This window comes from Pseudophryne corroboree, chromosome 2 (assembly GCF_028390025.1).
Source record: "Pseudophryne corroboree isolate aPseCor3 chromosome 2, aPseCor3.hap2, whole genome shotgun sequence".
In the NCBI taxonomy this organism is placed as follows: Eukaryota; Metazoa; Chordata; class Amphibia; order Anura; family Myobatrachidae; genus Pseudophryne; species Pseudophryne corroboree.
The window spans coordinates 933,577,153-933,597,638 of NC_086445.1; the positions used below are offsets into that span (position 1 = coordinate 933,577,153).

At 46.7% G+C, this 20,486-nt stretch overlaps 1 protein-coding gene across 1 annotated transcript in view; it reads left to right on the top strand.

The window, feature by feature from the left end:
• Positions 1-20,486, top strand: part of CMSS1 (cms1 ribosomal small subunit homolog) — a 600,650-nt gene that overhangs the window by 554,955 nt on the left and 25,209 nt on the right. The window contains exons 5-8 of the mRNA XM_063956255.1: positions 4,078-4,137; positions 4,223-4,325; positions 6,330-6,390; positions 18,347-18,434. Of these exons, the coding sequence (XP_063812325.1) occupies positions 4,078-4,137; positions 4,223-4,325; positions 6,330-6,390; positions 18,347-18,434 (312 nt within the window). The remainder of the gene's footprint in view (positions 1-4,077; positions 4,138-4,222; positions 4,326-6,329; positions 6,391-18,346; positions 18,435-20,486) is intronic.

Sequence of the window (20,486 nt, forward strand, 5' to 3'; positions counted from 1 at the left end):
GACATAGTAACCCAAGGGTACAAGTTAGAGTTTCAAGACATGCCCCCTCACCGATTTTTCAAATCGGCCTTGCCAGCTTCTCTTCTAGAAAGGGAGAAAGTAAGCGCTGCGATACTAAAGTTGTGTCAAAATCAAGTGATTGTCACGGTGCCCCCGTCACAACAGGGAGAAGGCTTTTATTCAAGCCTGTTCGTGGTCCCGAAGCCGGATGGCTCAGTCAGACCGATTCTAAACCTAAAATCCCTCAATTACTTTCTGAAAAAATTCAAATTCAAGATGGAATCTCTCCGAGCAGTGATCTCCAGTCTGGAAGAGGGGGATTTTATGGTGTCGGTCGACATAAAAGATGCCTACTTACATGTCCCCGTATAGCCTCCACATCAGGCTTACCTGAGATTTGCTGTGCAGGATTGTCATTACCAATTTCAGACGTTGCCGTTTGGTCTGTCCACAGCTCCGAGGATTTTCACCAAAGTAATGGCGGAAATTATGGTTCTCCTGCGCAAGCAGGGAATCACAATTATCCCGTACTTGGACGATCTCCTCATAAAGGCGAGATCCAAGGAGCAATTGTTGAATGTTGCCCTTTCACTGACGATTCTGCAACATCACAGTTGGCTCCTAAATTTGCCAAAATCACAGTTGGATCCGACGACACGGCTATCGTTCCTGGGTATGATTCTGGATACAGAATTGCAGAGAGTTTTTCTTCCAGTGGAAAAAGCTCTGGAAATACAGAACATGGTAAAACACATTCTGAAACCGGCAAAGGTGTCAGTTCTTCAATGCACTCGGTAGCTGGGGAAGATGGTGGCGGCCTACGAGGCCATTCCGTATGGCAGGTTCCATGCCAGGGTGTTTGAGTGGAACCTGTTGGACCAGTGGTCCGGGTCTCACCTGGACATGCACCGGAAAATAATTCTATCTCCCAGGACCAGAATCTCCCTTCTGTGGTGGCTGCACAGTTCTCACCTTCTGGAAGGACGCAGGTTCGGGATTCAGGATTGGATCCTGGTGACCACAGATGCAAGCCTCCGAGGCTGGGGAGCAGTCACCCAGGGAAGAAACTTTCAGGGAAAGTGGTCGAGCCAGGAAGCTTGTCTACACACAAACATTCTGGAATTAAGAGCCATTTACAACGGCATACTGCAAGCAGAACATCTTCGAGGTCTGCCTGTCTTGATTCAGTCAGACAACGTGACAGCAGTGGCGTACATAAACCGCCAAGGCGGAACAAGGAGCAGAGCGGCGATGGCCGAGGCCACGAAGATTCTTCGCTGGGCGGAAAGACATGCCAGCGCTCTGTCAGCAGTCTTCATTCCAGGAGTGGACAACTGGGAAGCAGACTTCCTCAGCAGACACGATCTCCATCCTGGAGAGTGGGGTCTTCATCAAGAGGTCTTTGCAGAAGTGACAAGTCATTAGGGAGTTCCTCAAGTAGACATGATGGCGTCTCGCCTCAACAAGAAACTTTAGAGATATTGTTCCAGGTCGAGGGACCCTCAAGCGATAGCGGTGGACACCCTAGTGACATCGTGGGTGTTTCCGTCGGTATATGTGTTCCCTCCACTTCCACTCATTCCAAAGGTGATAAAAATGATAAGAAGAACAAGGGTTCAGGCGATCCTCATTGTTCCGGATTGGCCAAAAAGGGCTTGGTATCCAGATCTTCAGGAGTTGCTCATAGAAGATCCCTGACCTCTTCCTCTTCGGGAGGACCTGTTACAACAGGGGCCGTGCGTGTATCAGGACTTACCGCGGCTGCGTTTGACGGCGTGGCGGTTGAACGCCAAATCCTAGCCCGAAAGGGTATTCCCAGTGAAGTCATTCCCACACTTCTTCAGGCTAGAAAATAAGTAACGGCAAAGCCTTACCACCGTATTTGGAGGAAATATGTGTCTTGGTGTGAATCCAAGAAGGCTCCTACAGAAGAATTTCACCTGGGGCGTTTGCTCCATTTCCTACAAGAAGGTGTGGATGCGGGCCTAAAGTTAGGCTCTATTAAAGTACAGATTTCGGCCTTGTCGATCTTTTTTCAGAAAGAATTGGCTTCTCTTCCAGAAGTTCAGACCTTTGTAAAAGGGGTGCTGCACATCCAACCTCCATTTGTGCCTCCTGTGGCACCGTGGGATCTTAATGTGGTGCTGCAATTTTTGCAATTACATTGGTTTGAACCTTTGCGAAAGGTTGAGTTAAAATTCCTTACTTGGAAAGTGGTCATGTTGTTGGCCTTGGCGTCCGCAAGGCGAGTGTCTGAATTGGCGGCTTTGTTTGATTTTCCATGCGGATAGAGCAGAGTTGAGAACTCGTCAACAATTTCTGCCAAAAGTGGTTTCATCTTTTCACGTAAACCAGCCTATTGTGGTGCCAGTGGCTACTGAGGCCTTGGCGGAGTCAAAGTCTCTCGATGTGGTCAGAGCTTTGAAAATCTATGTCGCCAGAACGGCTCAGATTAGTAAAACAGAGGCTCTGTTTGTCCTGTGGGCTCCCAAAAAGATTGGGGCTCCTGCTTCCAAGCAGACTATTGCACGCTGGATCTGTAATACGATTCAGCAGCCTCATTCTACGGCAGGTTTGCCATTACCGAAATCTGTGAAAGCCCATTCTACCAGAAAGGTGGGCTCATCCTGGGCGGCTGCAGGAGGGGTCTCGGCATTACAGCTTTGCCGAGCTGCTACTTGGTCGGGATCAAACACCTTTGCGAAGTTTTACAAGTTTGATACCCTGGCTGAGGAGGACCTCTTATTTGGTCAATCGGTGCTGCAGAGTCATCCGCACTCTCCCGCCCGTTCTAGAGCTTTTGTATAAACCCCATGGTTCTTGAAGCATCCTCTAGGACGTATGAGAAAATAGGATTTTAATACCTACCGGTAAATCCTTTTCTCTTAGTCCGTAGAGGATGCTGGGCGCCCGTCCCAGTGCGGGCTGTATCTGCAGTTTGGTTATAGTTACGCTCATGTTGCGTTGAGTTCAGTCAAGTCTGTGACTGCTGTTGGTCATGCCGTTGCATGTGTTGTTGTTGAATGCCATGTTGTACGGCGTGTTGGTGGTGTGAGCTGGTATGTATCTCACCTTTGTTTAAAATAATTAAATAGATCCTTTTCCTCGAAATGTCCATCTCCCTGGGCACAGTTCCTATAACTGGAGTCTGGAGGAGGGGCATAGAGGGAGGAGCCAGTTCACACCCATTCAAAGTCTTATAGTGTGCCCATGTCTCCTGCGGATCCCGTCTATACCCCATGGTTCTTGAAGCATCCCCAGCATCCTCTACAGACTAAGAGAAAAGGATTTACCGGTAGGTTTTAAAATCCAATTTTAAGTTGCTGTCACATTACTATCCAGTGCCTGATATTGGGCTTCTGGCCACCCTAGGCCAATACACTTTTAGTGCCCCACCAATGTTTAGGTTTGGAGTCACAAAAATTGCAGGCATTTAAGGGACAAATACAAAATAAAGGGCACATCCCAGACACTACCATACAATACAGAGATTAATCCAGAGATAGCCATATACTCATGAGATCATTCCATGGGCTGCCAAACAATGGGGGTGATTCAGACCTGATTGTAGATATAACATGTGCAGAGAGAGTTAGATTTGGGTGGGTTATATTGTTTCTGTGCAGGGTAAATACTGCCTACTTAATTTCTACACTGCAATTTAGATTTCAGTTTGAACACACCCCACCCCACCATAACTTTCTCTGCACATGTTATATCTGCCCCACCTGCAGTGCACATGGTTTTGCCCAACTGTTAACAAATTTGCTGCTACGATCAGGTCTGAATTACCCTCAGTGGTTTTTCCTTTAAATTACCAGGCAGTCAAGGTTTTGGGTTTTTTTTTGTATACTTTAAAAAACGTAGAGACTGACATTACCTTTATGTTTGTGAACACTGCCCATCCAGCCTAATAATTTGAGTAATAATATATAAATTGACTTGTTTATATATATATATATATATATATGATTTGTGCACTTAAATCAGTAATTGCATCAGGTATACAGCTTTAACCCTTTCATGCAAGCGGCGTTATTTGATGTTTGTAATTAATATTTATTCTTTTCATCCTAGATAATTGTTTTACAAAAGCAAATGACCTCAGTCATACCCTGTCTTCATACCTGAAGGAAAGTAAGTATGTTAGAGTCCACATCTGTAGTACAAAGTCCACTAATTGATTAAACTGTTGTAAAATAGCAACGTTTCTCTATTTCAGTCTGCCCAAAATGGTCAAAGCTATCAAAAAATCACAAGGAAAAGAAATCCGTCCTGATCTTAATTGTCTGCAGCTCTGCGCACCGCACCCTGGAGCTAATGAAGTAAGTGTCTATTACCACGGAACACCAAACACCATCCGCACTGACCTGATCTTATCCGTTCCGGGAATATAACAATGCTGTATGTTGCATCTGCTCAGTGTCATCATAGAGAAACTGTCAGAGAAAACAAAACGGAGGGTAATCATTCATTAGTACATTTTGTAACTTAGGGCTCTATTTACTAAGGCTTGGATAAAGTAGCTGGAGATAAAGTACCAGCCAATCGGCTCCTAACTGTCATTTTTCAAACACAGCCTGTGACATGGCAGTTAGGAGCCGAATGGCTGGTACTTTGAATGGGGCAGATGTATTAACGTGGAGAAGGCATAAGGAAGTGATAAACCAGTGATATGTGCAAGGTGATAAACGAACCAGCCAATCAGCTCCAATATATAAATTAACAGTTAGGAGCTGATTGGCTGGTGTGTTTATCACCTTGCACATATCACTGGTTTATCACTTCCTTATGCCTTCTCCAAGTTAATACATCTGCCCCAATCTCCAGCGATTTTATCTCCATCCAAGGCTTAGTAAATAGACTCCATAGTACGTAAATGGATAGGCTAATTTTTGGGATGCCTTTTTGGTGTTTATCACTACTCAGTGTACAACATACGGGAATGGCCTGTTTTGCCGCGTTCTATCTCAGTATTTATTCGCATTACATTTATACAATGTATACTTGCAACATCTGTGGGGTTTTACTACTTGATCATCTCTGTGTAATTCTGCTTTTAGAAAGATGAAGTATTTTGAGTATATTATACTCTGTTTCAGTGGCACAGGTAATGACTATCTAAGTTACATTTCATTCCGCCTGTCACACGTCAGGGAGAGCAGGTTCTACAGTTATAAAATAGATGGTTTTAAACTTTTGATCTTATTTGCAGGAATGAGAAAGTAATGGGCCCTACACACTGAAAGATTTCACTGAAAGAGATGAACGTTCTCGTTCATTAATGGACGAGAACCCGTTCATATCGTTCAGTGGGGGTCATTCCGAGTTGTTCGCTCGCAAGCTGCTTTTAGCAGCTTTGCACACGCTAAGCCGCCGCCTACTGGGAGTGAATCTTAGCTTATCAAAATTGCGAACGAAAGATTCGCAATATTGCGAAAAGACTTCTCTGTGCAGTTTCTGAGTAGCTCGAGACTTACTCTGCCAGTGCGATCAGTTCAGTGCTTGTCGTTCCTCGTTTGACGTCACAAACACACCCAGCGTTCGCCCAGACACTCCTCCGTTTCTCCAGCCACTCCCGCGTTTTTCCCAGAAACGGTAGCGTTTTTTCACACACTCCCATAAAACGGCCAGTTTCCGCCCAGAAACACCCACTTCCTGTCAATCACATTACGATCACCAGAACGAAGAAAAAACCTTGTAATGCCGTGAGTAAAAAACCTACCTGCATAGCAAATTTACTTGGCGCAGTCGCACTGCGGACATTGCGCATGCGCATTAGCGACTAATCGCTCCGTTGCGAGAAAAAAATAACGAGCGAACAACTCGGAATGACCCCCAGTGTGTAGGCTTCGACGATGAACGATGCGCGGCCCGACGCTCGTTCATCGTTGATGCCGGGTTGCTTATGCATGCAGGCCAATATGGACAATCTCATCCATATTAGCATGCACTGCTATGGAGCCGGGAGACTTCACTCCCCCCGCCGCCGGGTTGCCCGTCGGCCGTACCGGCCATCGGGTAGCTCGGCAGCGGGTCGACGAGTGTGTAGGGCCTATAAGTGGTGCTGCATCAGTCTTGTGTATATATTACATCCATGTATATTACGGTAGCCTGTGTCAGACTCCGCTATCTCCACGGATCCTAGGACTCCCCTGGGCAGCTCTGTACCAGTCATTGGACAGATGGCGAGGAATATGCCTTAATAAATGTCCTGTGTGCACTTGGCATGCCCTCCTATCCATATGCCATATAGTGCAATGTGAATACATTCTATCGTGTATGTTATCATTATTCATAACATGGTCTCCTTCCCCACATTCTTACAGGCTGGTAAATGCATTCAGAGGCGAGACCAAGGCAATCAAATTATTTGCAAAGCACATTAAGGTATTTCTATCCTACAGTTGGTTTTGTTGTAAAGTGCCCTAACTAACTAATAAATCATACATATGGGAGGGAAGGAGTAGCGTAGTGGCGACAGTTAGACGCAGCGAGGAGATTTACCGCAGATTCTGGTTCAAATCCCAATGCTATTTGTTTATTCTGGCAAGTCACTCTGCAGCTCATGGTGTATGTAGGAGTAATGGATCCGGTAGACAAAGGTATCTTCTTCAGTGCTATTGGAGAATGCAAGGTGCAGTCTGTCCACCTGAGAGCCCTCCTTCCCAATTCTGGTAATAAAGGAATAGAGAGATCCCCAGAACCAGATTAACAATGGGGCAGATGAATCTACAGCTCCAGGCCACCACATATAAATAGGCCCATCATCATGACAGTATGATGATAACAAGCCACCTATCTGGCACACGGTCGGCCATAAATCATAAGTATTCGAATTGTATTTCTATTTTTCTCATTAAATTCTAACCTTTTTACTATGTTTATGTACTACTAGGTGATTCATTGCGCCCTACGGGCGCTCCTCACACCGTCGTAAGGGGCTACGCCCCCTTAACCCATGCACGCCCTTGTGGCGTGCAATATTTGTATTATATGGAGTATTACCTCTAATCATAATTGCGTGAATGGTTAAATATTGCATGGACAAAGGGCGTGCAATGGTTAAGGGGTCGTAGCCCCTTGCAACGACGTGAACAACGCATGCAGTGCCTAATTAATCACCTAGTAGGTGCCGTGGTTGGGGGAGTGGCGGGTGCAGGGGAGACGCGGTTGGGGGAGTGGCGGGTGCGGGGAGACGCGGGCGGGGGAGGGGGTCCGGGGGTGGAGCGGTTGCGGGGGTGCTGCGAGTGGGGCTGGTGCGGTGGTGATGCGAGTGGGGGAGGGGTGGGTGCCACAGGTGGGGGTCAGAGCCACCGTCGGTGAAGGAGGAGCGGTTGCGGGGTGCTGCAGGTGGGGGAGGGGTGGGTGCGGTGGTGCCGCGGGTGGGGGCGGGTGCGGAGGTGCCGCAGGTGGTGGAGGGGGTTGTATGGGGGTGCCGCGGATGGGGCCCGGAGGTACTGCGAGTGGGGGAGGGGCGGATAATGCTTCTCCTCCTTGAAGCAACTAAGCTGCTGTCCTCCTTTCTGTGAGTGGCTCTCCCAGAGACTCGCCCAGCAGCCAATCACTATTGTTAGCGCTGGTGTCCCAACGTGCCGCATAACAGGGAAGAAGATGCACTCAATAAACTACAGCTCCCAGCAGCCCTTAGCGCCGGAATGCTTCGGCGCTAAGGGCTGCTGGGAGCTGTAGTTTATTTAGTGCGTCTACTTCCCTGTAATGCGGCGCATTGGGACACCAGCGCTAACAATAGTGACTGGCTGGCAGAACTGACTGACTCGCTGAATCAATATAAAAGGTGAGAGTGCTGTGCAGTGTCAGTGATACTGCACACCCACTACACTGCACTGCACTGCACTGTCACCTTTTACATTGATTCAGCGTCCAGACATTATCCCTCCACGATATTACCCACTCTATCCGTTACATTAGCCATCTCGGGTCTTCCAGGCCGGCAGCCCAGGTGCTGTGTTGCGGAGTCAGGGCCTCTGGGGATCTGGGCGCGGCTGTGGCGGGGAGGCACTTCTGTGACATCACGTGCAGAGGAGGCTCCAGGGCTCAGAGAGTATGCGGCGCAGGGAGGGCTATGAAAGCCTTCTGCTGCGCCGCTTTCATACACATCTATGCCGGTGGCTGCAGCAGCTTTTGTTCCACCTGTGCCGTGGCCAGGAAGTGGAGATTGTTGATGCCGGAGGGGGCAGGTGGACTGGCAGCAGGACATAGGACGCTGCAGTAAAAGGATCCCCCCCCCTATCTACAGTGCAGAGACTTGCTGCAGCGGCATGCCCTCCACCTGCACCTTTTTGGCAGGTACAGTACCTATTTTATAGTCTCTACCGATTTCTGGCTCTCCAAGCTTCCATTGAAAGTATAGGAAAAAGGGCGTGGCCACGCCACTATACCCGGGCCACGCTCCCTTTTTGATTTCGGAGCGATTTATATGTGTCATTTGCTGGAGGGTATGTTGCTGCAGATGCAGTGGGCCTGGAGCTGCAGCTCCATCAGCCCCATTGTTAATCCTGCTCTGGGAACACACACACAGCCTCCCATTGGATGTAACCTGTGTGGGAGGGCGTTTCTCGCCCAATCAGCTGTGGACTGGGTGTGATAGACCTGCTGCTAACCCAATGAGAGCTCCTAGCCACGCCCAGCGTTAGCCACACTGTCACAGAGTGACAGATCTGGGCTATTATATAGGAGATGTGAGACAGTTGGTCTGATAGTTTAGGGGTGTACACTACACACCCACATGTCACTGACCACACCCACACAGCACTGACCACACCTACACAGCACTGGTCATAGCTCCTCCCCTTCTCAGTGTAGGGCCATAAAACATTTTCAGCCCCATGTGGCCCTTCATCCGGCCCTGGGTGTCCCAGAGACAACATGGAGTGGATATAAAGCTACCAGAGAATAAATGTACTATAACTAACATATAGCAACAAATCACAATCGTGTTAATCTGATTTAATGGAAAATGAAACCAGCAATATGGCTGCTGTGTGTAACAGATCGCTGCACTATGCTTGGTGTCTAGAAGCCAAGATGATTGGAAACTCAGTTGTGCAGAGAAAGCTTGTCTGAAAATGTATGTGTACAGCACTGTGTAGGTTCTGTGTATATACAATAAGTACAGTGAGTAAGCAGGGACATACTGTATATGAAAACTCACTTAACATTAATGGCAACATACACACTAACTATCCATAGCAGGGCTATTTGTAACACTGGAGTATATGCACTAGGCACAGTAGTGCACATTGCGTCACTGGAACATATACAATAGGCACAGTAGGGCACTTGGCATCACTGGGATATTTACACTAGGTACAGCAGGGCACCTTGCATCACTGGAGTATATACTGTACTAGGCACAGCAGGGCACCTTGCATCACTGGAGTATACACGAGGCACAGCAGGGCATCTTGCTTCACTGGAGTATACACTAGGCACAGCAGGGCACCTTGCATCACTAGATATAGCAGGACACCTTGTATCACTGGAGTATACACTAGGCACAGCAGGGCACCTTGCATCACTGGAGTATATACTAGGCACAGCAGGGCACCTTGCATCACTGGAGTATATACTAGGCACAGCAGGGCACCTTATATCACTGGAGTATACACTAGGCACTGCAGGGCACCTTGCATCACTGGAGTATATACTAGGCACAGCAGGGCACCTTGCATCACTGGAGTATATACTAGGCACAGCAGGGCACCTTGCATCACTGGAGTATATACTAGGCAGAGCAGGACTCCTTGCATCACTGGAGTATATACTAGGCACAGAGGGCACCTTGTATCACTGAAGTATACACTAGGCACAGCAGGGCACCTTGCATCACTGGAGTATATACTAGGCAGAACAGGACTCCTTGCATCACTGGAGTATATACTAGGCACAGCAGGGCACCTTGCATCACTGGAGTATACACTAGGCATATCAGGGCACCTTGCATCACTGGAGTATATACTAGGCAGTGCAGGGCACCTTGCATCACCGGAGTATATACTAGGCACAGCGGGGCACCTTGCATCACTGGAGTATACACTAGGCACAACAGGGCACCTTGCATCACTGGAGTATATACTAGGCAGAGCAGAACACCTTGCATCACTGGAGTATATACTAGGCACAGCAGGGCACCTTGTATCACTGGAGTATATACTAGGCACAACAGGGCACCTTGTATCACTGGAGTATACACTAGGCACAGCAGGATACCTTGTATCACTGGAGTATACACTAGGCACATCAGGGCACCTTCATTACTAGAATCTGTACAATGTATACATTTGATGCGGTATGCACAACCTACACTGTTCTACTCTTCTTTGGACTTAGAGGTCAGGGAATGGCCAGAAGGTAACCATGAATTTCCATTGGCCACACAAGCAACCAAGAAGAGCTGGCCCTATATACAGTGTTCCCTGCCAGCTCGTCTGGGCACACTTCAAGGATGATACAAAACTGTTGATAGAAACGTGGTAGCTCTAGCCAGGCCAGCCCCTTAAGCACCTTAATTACATCTCTAAAACAGAGTCCAAATTGAACAACACACAAGAGTAAAAACCAATAAACCAGGGGGCGTGGCCTAGCTGGATATGGAGTAGGACGTGATTTCCTAGCTCCCCAGCCTACATACTCCTGTACAGTATCCTGCTGCCCTGTGTGAATGCCCATTGGGCCCTATACTACTGTCTGAAGGGCTCCTGACTGTTCTGGGACGTGCTGAGGGCTGATTTTGTGCCCTGTTCCCTTGCTGGAGGCATTTCAGGGTGCTGTGCTCTCCTGGCCGGGACCGGCCTGCATGCGGCCGGCGCCATCTTGATTATCCTCTGCTTAGATCCGTGACCCTGTTTATACCCCCCAACTGTCCTGCTCTGCCCTGCTGTTACCTGGGGAAAGAACCGCTGGACCCCGCCGCCGTGAGCGCCTAGAAATTTGGCCCCCCTCCTGTGCTGTATTCCCGCTGTGGAGCCGCTGCCTGTGACTCTCTGCCGGGCGCCATATTGCGGTTGGCGGAGGTCGTGGCATCCGCCTGCTCTACACTCCTGGCTGACTGAACCGCGGACCTGTACTCACCCGGAGCGGCGTTCCGCGGCACCTGCTGTCCTGGGAGAGCTGTGTCCTGTCTCCCCCCTGTTGCCAGATCTGCTGCTGGGAATTCTGAGTGTGAGTGGCTGGTGGGTGCCATCTTGGGACTGGCGGTGAGCGCGGTCTTGCTCCCGCCCGGACTGCTCCTGCTGCCTGCCTTGTCTGGAGGATCACTCTTATTTCTCCTCCACTGCCTGGGGGGAGTAGTGCTCTGTGCCTGGACCGCCGTGGGGCTTTGCTGAGCTGTGAGGGAGAATAGTTTTTATGGCCCTGCTGTGGCTTATAGTTCTCTCCTGGTAACTGTGCCTGAGGGTTGTGTGGGTTGGTGGTCCCTCTCCTGCATATAATACACCCTCCTCTCCTCTGCTCTGCAGAGCTACATAGCCCACCGCTGACCTACCTATCACAGTGCTTGCTCCTGTACTGGTGCTGGCATGCCCGTGCCTTCCCTCTGCCTATTTACATTACCTGTCCTGAGATTTCTAACATACTTTTTATTCGTCGGACCCTGTTCTATAAACCTGATGGTCCGAAGACGTCGTTCCTCTGCTGCGGCCCGTTTAGCGCAATTTGCTTACGTAGAACGCACTCCTGTTTCACCTGTTCTGCAACGTCACCGGCCCCCTCCTCTTCCCCCTTGCCCAGCATGGCGGAGGCTGCTGAGGTTACTATGTCTCAACTTTTGCAAGCCATTACGGAGTCTGAGAAGCGGCTTGCGGATAGAGTGGCGGAAGTCCATATTGACATTTCCCTTATACGCCAAGATATGCAGAAACTCCGGGATAGAGTTGGGGAGACAGAGAACCGCATTTCTTCATTGGAAGACTCCTGCACACCTGTCCCCGCCCGTCCCGCTTCCCTGGAAACGGAGATGTCTGCGTGCAAGCTTAAATTGACGGATCTCGAGGGGCGTCTTAGACGGAACAATGTTCGTTTTGTGGGCCTACCAGAAAAGGCGGAGGGTTCTCAACCAGAACAATTCCTGGAATCCTGGCTGTTATCTACATTCGGCAAGGATTCGTTTACTCCACTGTTTGCTATTGAAAGGGCCGTGTTCCTACTCGTCCCCTTCCCCCGGGCGCTCCGCCTAGGACTTTCATTGCTAAAATTCTTCATTACAAGGACAGGGATACCATCCTACGTCTTGCTAGGATTAATGGCCCGCTGGAGCATGGGGGTCAGAGGGTGTCTGTGTTTCAGGACTTTTCGGCTGAGGTCCAGAAGTCCCGCGCGTAGTTTATGCGGGTTAAGCAGCGGCTTCGTACTCTTCAACTACAATATTCTATGCTATATCCTGCTCGTCTTCGGGTGGTGTCCGGTAACCGCACTTATTTCTTCGATACACCCAGGGATGCGTCTGCCTGGATTGATCTACAACCTCAACCTCTTGCTGTCCCGCCCTGAGAGACTTTTATATGTGTTTTTTTTTTTTATACATTGCTTTTCTCTTTTTCTATCATTTAAGTTCTGTTATTTGAGTGCTGGGTTTTTATAGGAATATCTTTTACCAGGGTTATTGAATCTTTGTTATTGGCATGTTCCTGATGTTAGGCTGGGGACTTCATGTCTTAAAGGTTATGGGGTTTGGTTGCCCCACAAATAGTTTTTCTTAATTAATTTGACTCTCTCCTAGAGTCGATATTATGTTTGGGGTTAGGTGTACCTATGTTTGGGTTGGTATGCGGGGAGGGGGTGGTTGGGTGTTGTTTTTCTTACTACTATTGTTATGTGTTTGTTTTTTTTTATATGTGCTTTTACTGTGCTGTTGCTCTGAACGTGCTGTGCTATATTTTTTTTTGTGCTTGCGTGGGGGATGGCCGATGTCGCGCTGGGGTACCGATGGTCTGCTGTTGCCATACTTCAGTCTTATACGTCAATATGATAAATGTTTTTTCATGGAATGTTAGAGGCCTTAATGACAGGGTTAAGCGTTCCCTAGTTTTAAAATATATTAAGTCCCAGAACCCTGGCCTAGTCTGTCTTATGGAGACGCACCTTACTGGTAGCCGAGTTCTTTCACTTAAGAGACCCTGGGTGGGGTGGGCTTTTCACTCCACTTTCCACTCCAATTCTAGGGGGGTTTCTATATTGATTCATAAACACTTGAACTTTGCCTGCACTAAGGTCCAACTTGATCCACTAGGGTGTTATGTGTTTTTGGCTGGCACGATACAGGGCTCCGCATTTGTGCTGCTTGCTATATATATACCTCCTCCGTATAATTCTGGAATTTTGGTGAAGGCATGCGCCTTCATGCAGGAGTTTCCCTCTGCCCCAGCTATATGCATTGGTGACTTTAATGCTCTTTTGAATGAGGCTACAGATAGATGGAGGCCTGTTGCTTGCAGCGTGGCTTCTGGACCCACCCCCTTTGCCCGCTTAATCTCTGAGTTAAGACTTGTGGATGTGTGGCGCTTGCGTAACCCATCTGTCAGTTGTTTTTCCTGCTTCTCTAGCTCATATGGGGTATTTTCTCGTATTGATATGGCGTTGCTCACCTGCTCCCTACTTCCCTGCGTGTCTTCAGTGAAATATTTATTGCGTGGGATATCTGATCATTCCCCTATATTGTTGTCTTTATGTTTTGATATGCCTAGAGGGGCGTCATTTTGGAAGTTTAACCCCTTTTGGCTGACCCTGATGGGTGTAGCCTCTGAACTGATTGCACTTTGGGAGGAGTTTTTTGCTAACAATCCTATCTGTAATAACGCTTTATTGGTGTGGGATGCTTATAAAGCCTTCCTGCAAGGTTCACAAATATCCAGAGTTGCCCAGTTAAAGATAGCTAGCAGAAAATCGGAGGAGGAGTTGGAGAGGAGGAGTGCTGAGCTCGAACAGACTTATTTGCTCAGTGGCCTTGCTGCAGATCGTGTGGAATGGCTGATTGTTCACAGGCAATTAATGGACCTACTCCTTGATAAATCAAAAAGGTGTTTGCTGTTCCGTGCCCATGATTTCTATATTCAGGGAGATCGCTCGGGAAAATTTCTGGCCTATTTGGCTAGACAGGAGACGCCCCCCGCCACTGTGCATAGCATTATGAGTATGTCTGGTGCTGTCTGTTCTGACACCTCCTCTATAGCTTCTAGCTTTTATACTTATTTTTTAGATGTTTATAAATCCAGAACACAATATACAGTACGTACTCAGTTTTATCTGACTATTTTGATAAAATAGATGTCCCTTCTCTAAGCCCCGAGTCCCGACAATTTTTGGACACGCCCATTACGCTGGAAGAGGTTGAAAACGCCATTAGGTCCTTTCCCAGTAATAAGGCCCCAGGGGTTGATGGTCTCCCTTTTGAGCTGTACAAAACCCATTTGGATTTTTTTGCCCCCAAACTCTTGTTGTTATTTGAATTATTGTTACGGGGTGGCACTCTTCCCCCTTCAATGGCGGAAGCACTGGTGGTGCTAATTCCGAAGCCGGGTAAGGATCCCCTCCTCTTAGGCTCATACCATCCTATCTCTCTGTTGTCAACTGATATAAAGATTCTTGCCAAAATTTTAGCGCTCTGGCTCAACACCGTGGTCCTGGAGATAGTTCATTGTGATCAAACATGCTTTATGCCAGGCAGATCTACCACAGTCAATCTTAGGCGATCATTTACGTACATGCAGTTGGCGGGGGATGAGTTGGACGGTGCGATAGTGGTTTCCCTTGACGCTGCCCGTGCTCTCGACTCCGTAGAATGGGTTTATCTCTGGGAGGCCCTTGCTAGATTTGGGATAGGCCAGAATTTTCTGTCCTGGGTTAAACTTTTTATATTCCTGTCCGGCTGCGAGAGTTGTGGTCAGTGGCTTTACTACTGAATCTTTTCTGTGAGAGTGGGGGAGTCGACAAGGGTGTCCTTTGTCCCCACTGCTTCTTGCTCTTGCTATAGAACCCTTGGCCTGCGCAGTTAGGGCCGCAACGAATACAGTGGGACTTAGGGTTGTGGGTCAAGAAGAAAAAATTGGTTTATATGCGGACGATATGATATTATTTCTAAAAGATATATTCCCCTCCTTGCCCGCTCTCCTAGACCTGGTCCGGGAGTTTGGGGTTTACTCGGGTATCTGTATTAATTGGGGTAAATCGGTGGTGTTCCCGTTAAGTTCCTCTATGTCACCTCCGTCCTCTTATGATTTTCCCCTTCAGTGGTGTACCCAGTTTAAGTACCTTGGTATTCAAATCTCTCATTCCCCAAAAGATTTTGTCACCTTGAATCTGATTCCCCAGATTGACAGTTTGCGCATCAAGTCGCGAACTTTGTAGAAACTCCCTTTAACTGTAATGGGCCGTGTGAATATTATAAAAATGATTATTCGACCCAAATTTCTTTATATACTGCAGAATGCACCAGTCTATATCCCTGCCTCACAATTTTTGCTGATTTCCCGATATATTGCTTCTTTTATCTGGGGTGCTAAACGGGCACGTATTGCATATAAAACACTCTGTAGACCAAAATCGGAAGGAGGCTTGGCATTGCCTGACATACGCTTATACTACTTAGCTGCCCAGTTGGTACAACTTTATGAATGGGTAGCTTCGGGGGATTATGGCAACCTACCGGTGGCTCTTCTAGATAAGGCTGGGCTCTCATTCTCTCCAATACAGTTTCTACTAGCAAGGTCCTCGTTATCTTCCCTCCCCCCTTTATTGCAGCAGGCTCGGAGAGTATGGATGGTGACTGAGAGGCTGCTGGGAGATTCCACTGTGGATCCTTGTTCTCCACTTTGGAATAATGTAACTTTTTCCGAGCTTTTTAGGCTGGAGGGTAGCTCTGTCTGGACTTCGCATGAGGTGACTGCAGTGGGGCAACTTTATCAGGATGGGGTGCTTCATAGCTTTGAGTATTTGTCCACTACTTATGATATTCCTAGATGTTATTTTTTTCGTTATTTACAGCTCCGGCATGCGTTGACGGCACAGTGGCGGGGCTCTACTCAACAATTCGCTGAATCCCTTGCTCACAAACTGATTCGCACTTTGCCTTCTCGCGGGAGGGTCTTGTCTTCGTACTCCTCCCTCCTCTCCTCCTCTGGATTGGATGGGCTGACCGCCCTCCGAGCTAAATGGACGCAGGATTTAGGTGAAATCGATGAGGAGGATTGGACACATATCCTGGCCTCCCCGCGTGCGGCCTTGGCGAGTGCTAGATTCCAGCAGATACAATTATATATTTTACACAGAGTCTACTGGACTCCTTCTCGTCTGTTTAAAATTGGAGGCTCGACTTCTGATAAATGTCCGTGGTGCTCTGCTCCGGCTGCTGGTTTCTGGCATTTGCTTTGGCTTTGCCCGTGGGTGAATGCCTTTTGGGTAAATGTTACGATATCTATCGGTCATACGGGTGTCTGTATTCCGCTGATGACTCCGCGCATTTGTATATTTGGCCTTGATTTGAGGGAATGCCTCCCAGTACACTCCTATCTTTATGTAACTATAGTCCTGGCATTGGCCCGGGTATGCATAGCTCACAATTGGATGGCTCATGCTCCCCCGTCATCTGCTGAGTGGGTTGCTCTTGTAAATGATACTCTTTCTCACCAACGCTTTATGTATACTAAATGAAATTCACTACTGAAATTTGATAAGGTATGGGGTTTATGGAGAAACTCCCAGTATTTTATTGACCCCTCACTTTAAATATTGATTATAGATACTGTCTGTGGTGATGTGTTATTCTTGATGAGGACTGGCCGTCCCTGCGTTCCTCTCCCCCTCCACGCAATATAGCACGTTTTTTATTATTTTTGTTTTCTTCTGTAGTTCTTTAAGATTATTCTGACAATGAAGTGAATACTGCTCGGTATTCCCACGACAACACTGATTTACAGAAGAATTCTCTGAATAGCACAAATTTGACTTTGTATTGGTCTATTTGCAATGTTTATTGTAATGTTTTTCTTTTTCTTTTCTCTCTCTTAAAAAAACACTTGATTTAAAAAAAAACAATAAACCAGCCTGTCTTGGGTGGGCTAAACATAAAGTCTATAATTAAAATTTGGCATCTTTCAGACTGTAATATATTTTGACACATGGGCAACCTCTGTCATGCATGTGTGACAATATATATATTGAACACCCATATTGCTACAATAAGGGACCTTCCCCTGGAAACTCATTACTACAGAAAGTTTAGACAGAAATAGGAACAAAAAGTAATAATAGTTGTGTGATTGTGTCTTACACACAGAGATGAGGAGCGCTGCTCCACAGTGTAGTAATGAGGGTAATGCCATTGGAGGCGGGGGAGAGGCAATATTCCGATGTACCGTAATTTAATATATTTTAAGCATTTAGCTCTACATTTTGTTAAAGACCACTTCTTAGGCCCCAGGCCTCCAGACAATAGATTCCACAGCTATATCTGCTTACATCAGGCTTACTTCCACTAGTCTAAATAAATCTAATATTAGATTGCTGAGACATTTATATAGACTTTACATACCAACTGCAGCTCTAAATTCCTCTATGGCAAAACAATAACCCACTTTACATGATTCTGTCCTATGAAGATCTACTAGTTGGAGATGTGCCATGAAATTATTATAAATGAATATATACAGGTACACCGATAATCCCCCCTCCGCAGCACCCAAACCTCCCGGATCCTGACTTTCCCCCAGTCCGCAGCCTAACTCTACCCCACAGCCTAACTGAGCCCTCTAGCAGCCTAACTGAGCAGTCCCGCAGCGTAACTCCCCCCCCCCCCACCCACCCGCCAGCACCTGATGTGTCCGGATTAAAAGAGGTGCCGGACCATTGGGTGCCAGATGATCGCTTTGTATCTCTTGTCCTGACTTTCACAGCACCTTCCCAAAAGTCCAGAAAGGGTAAGGCTTATAACTGATTATTTTGGGCAGATCGTGGCAAGATACTGGCAGATAAGGGGGCATGTTGGGGTGAATCAGGGTGTTACCTGGGCAGATTGAGGGTGGAGTCAAACATCTTTTAATTTTGTGTTGTGGAATGTCAGGATACATAATAAGATTTTGCAGCGACCTATACAATGAAATTATTTACTGTTTTGCTGATTGTGAATATCCAGCGAGTCTCCATCCACAATAGACTTTAGGCAAAATGCAACTGAAATCAATGAGGTTGCAGTTTCCCAGTTCTAGCCATTGGTGAGAGGTGTGTCATTATAGAGGAGTGATATAAAGAATTGTAGAAGAGAGGTACCAGTATTTTATAATTGAAAGGTACAATGTGACAATTTAAGCCTTTATCTTTTTACACTTTATCACAGATTAAAGAGCAGATAAAATATCTGGAAAAAACTATCATTCATCTGGGAGTAGGAACACCAGCGAGGATTAAGGCTCTCATAGAACAAGGTACGGAACCCACTTTTGGCTTTACAAGTATATGAGCTCTTATTTTCTGAACAACAATATTCAGCATTCCAGGCAATAGAAAGGAAAAAAAGTGACTAATTGCTGTGGGGTGCTAGTGTAGTAGACACAGACATTCTGATCAGCTGGGTTCTCCTGGGGTCACTGCTAAACAAACCAGAGATGGGGAATGCAACGGATAAAAATGGTCACAAAAGGAAAAAATAGGACTACATGTTGGTTGATGTTGGTATATTTTAGGCTCACTGCTGAAAATTGCAGGAACCTTGTATAGATAATGCAAATTGCTTTATGCAAAGGAACTATTAAAACATCCACAATTCCAAATGTAATGTATCCATATCCAGAGCTGTACCGATCCCCTGCATCTGTGCAGCTCTGTGAAATAATAAAAATTGTAAAAAGTAGAAATAAGTATTTTTATTTTTTTGCTGGTGAACTACAGGCCCCAGCTAGCCCTGTCATCTCAAAAGTGTTTGGGTATGGTGTCGCTTGTAGAACTAAAAGCGAAAGCATACCCTCGACTGCAAGAACATGCTGACACCTGTAAAAATGCAAGCATGCATGCATGCCTCGTCACCCAGGGCTGAAACCTGTAGTGCATCTTTACAAAACACTGTTCTACAAGTGCCACCATGGTCTAAGCACTCTTCTGTTATCAGTATTCATCGACACAATGTCTACATTCATTATGTTCACATGAGAACTTTGACATGATCATGTCGTCATTGACGACACAGATGTGATGTTGACATTATTAGCATGTCAGCATGGTAGTTTTCCAGTAATTCTAACCCTAATTGCAACCCTAGTGCTTAGGGGGGTATCCAATTAGAGGTGAAGAAATATTGGGCGTGAAAAACTGAAGGTTTTCCCAATGTTTCAACCGTATTTTTTTAAAGGCTATCCAATTTGGTCGCGTTCATTCAGAAAATACATTGTCTTCAGGATGCTGAAGACAAAGTAAAACTTTGAAACGTTGATCTCATCATAGTTCATCGTGTGGAGAATTTATTTCAGCCTGAGGATTGCCGCCAAACCATGGAGTGTATGTGGCTATGAGAAATAGCTGGAACGGGCACCTGGCGCAGTACAGCGATGGTAATTTATGGAGTGCCGGCCACAGGAGGATTATATATATATATATATATATATATATATATACATGTGCATTTATATGTGTGTGTGTGTGTGTGTGTGTGTGTGTGTGTGTGTGTGTGTGTGTGTAAATATCTATCTAATATATATATATATATAAATATACAGTATGCTAAAATATATGTGCGTGTATGTGTGTATATATATTGTGACAAGAACACTGGGATAGTGTTTGAGGGCAGGTATATTTGTCCCAGGTTCTTGTCTTACATGTTTTAGAAAATGTTAACTTCTAGGAAAAATGCTTTTTGTTTTGTCTGAACCTTTTCAGTTTGCTGTAAAAGCTGGGAAAAGGCTCTGAGAGAGAGATAAGGCGAGTTCTAGACATTGGGCCCAGTTCGGGTCTTTGGCCTCACAGAGGGCTAATCAGGGTTTCAGCTGTGTAAGAGTGATATAGTGCTTCTAACCTGATTAGTATGGGCAGACTGCCTGGGAAGGCTGCAGGATCTGTGTGTGAGAGACACGCTTTCTGATGCAAGTAAGCTATACAGTATGTACTGAAGAACTCTGTGTTTGGTTTAGTGACAGTTAGGAACATCTTATGTTTAGTTAGTGCCGGACAGGCAAGGTATTTTTATTTTGGGGTTTGTTTTATTTTCTGTTTCAATAAAACTGGCCGGGGTCAGTTGTACCAGAAACTGGACTTGTGTTGTTCCTCAGCTGCTGCGGGCTGCCATATTCCCCAGGAAAAGGCACCTTGCACCCCTACAGTGTTACAACTTGGTGGAGAATGCGAGCAGGCCGTTCTGCGCATAAGTGAAAGCAGCAGCTTTGTGAGGCCTGCAGAAAACGGTGGTTTATGCAGATACAGCCCAGTGTGAAGTTACTGAGACTCACCCCTGAGGGTTTGATATATGTCCTGGGTGAAAGCAGCTG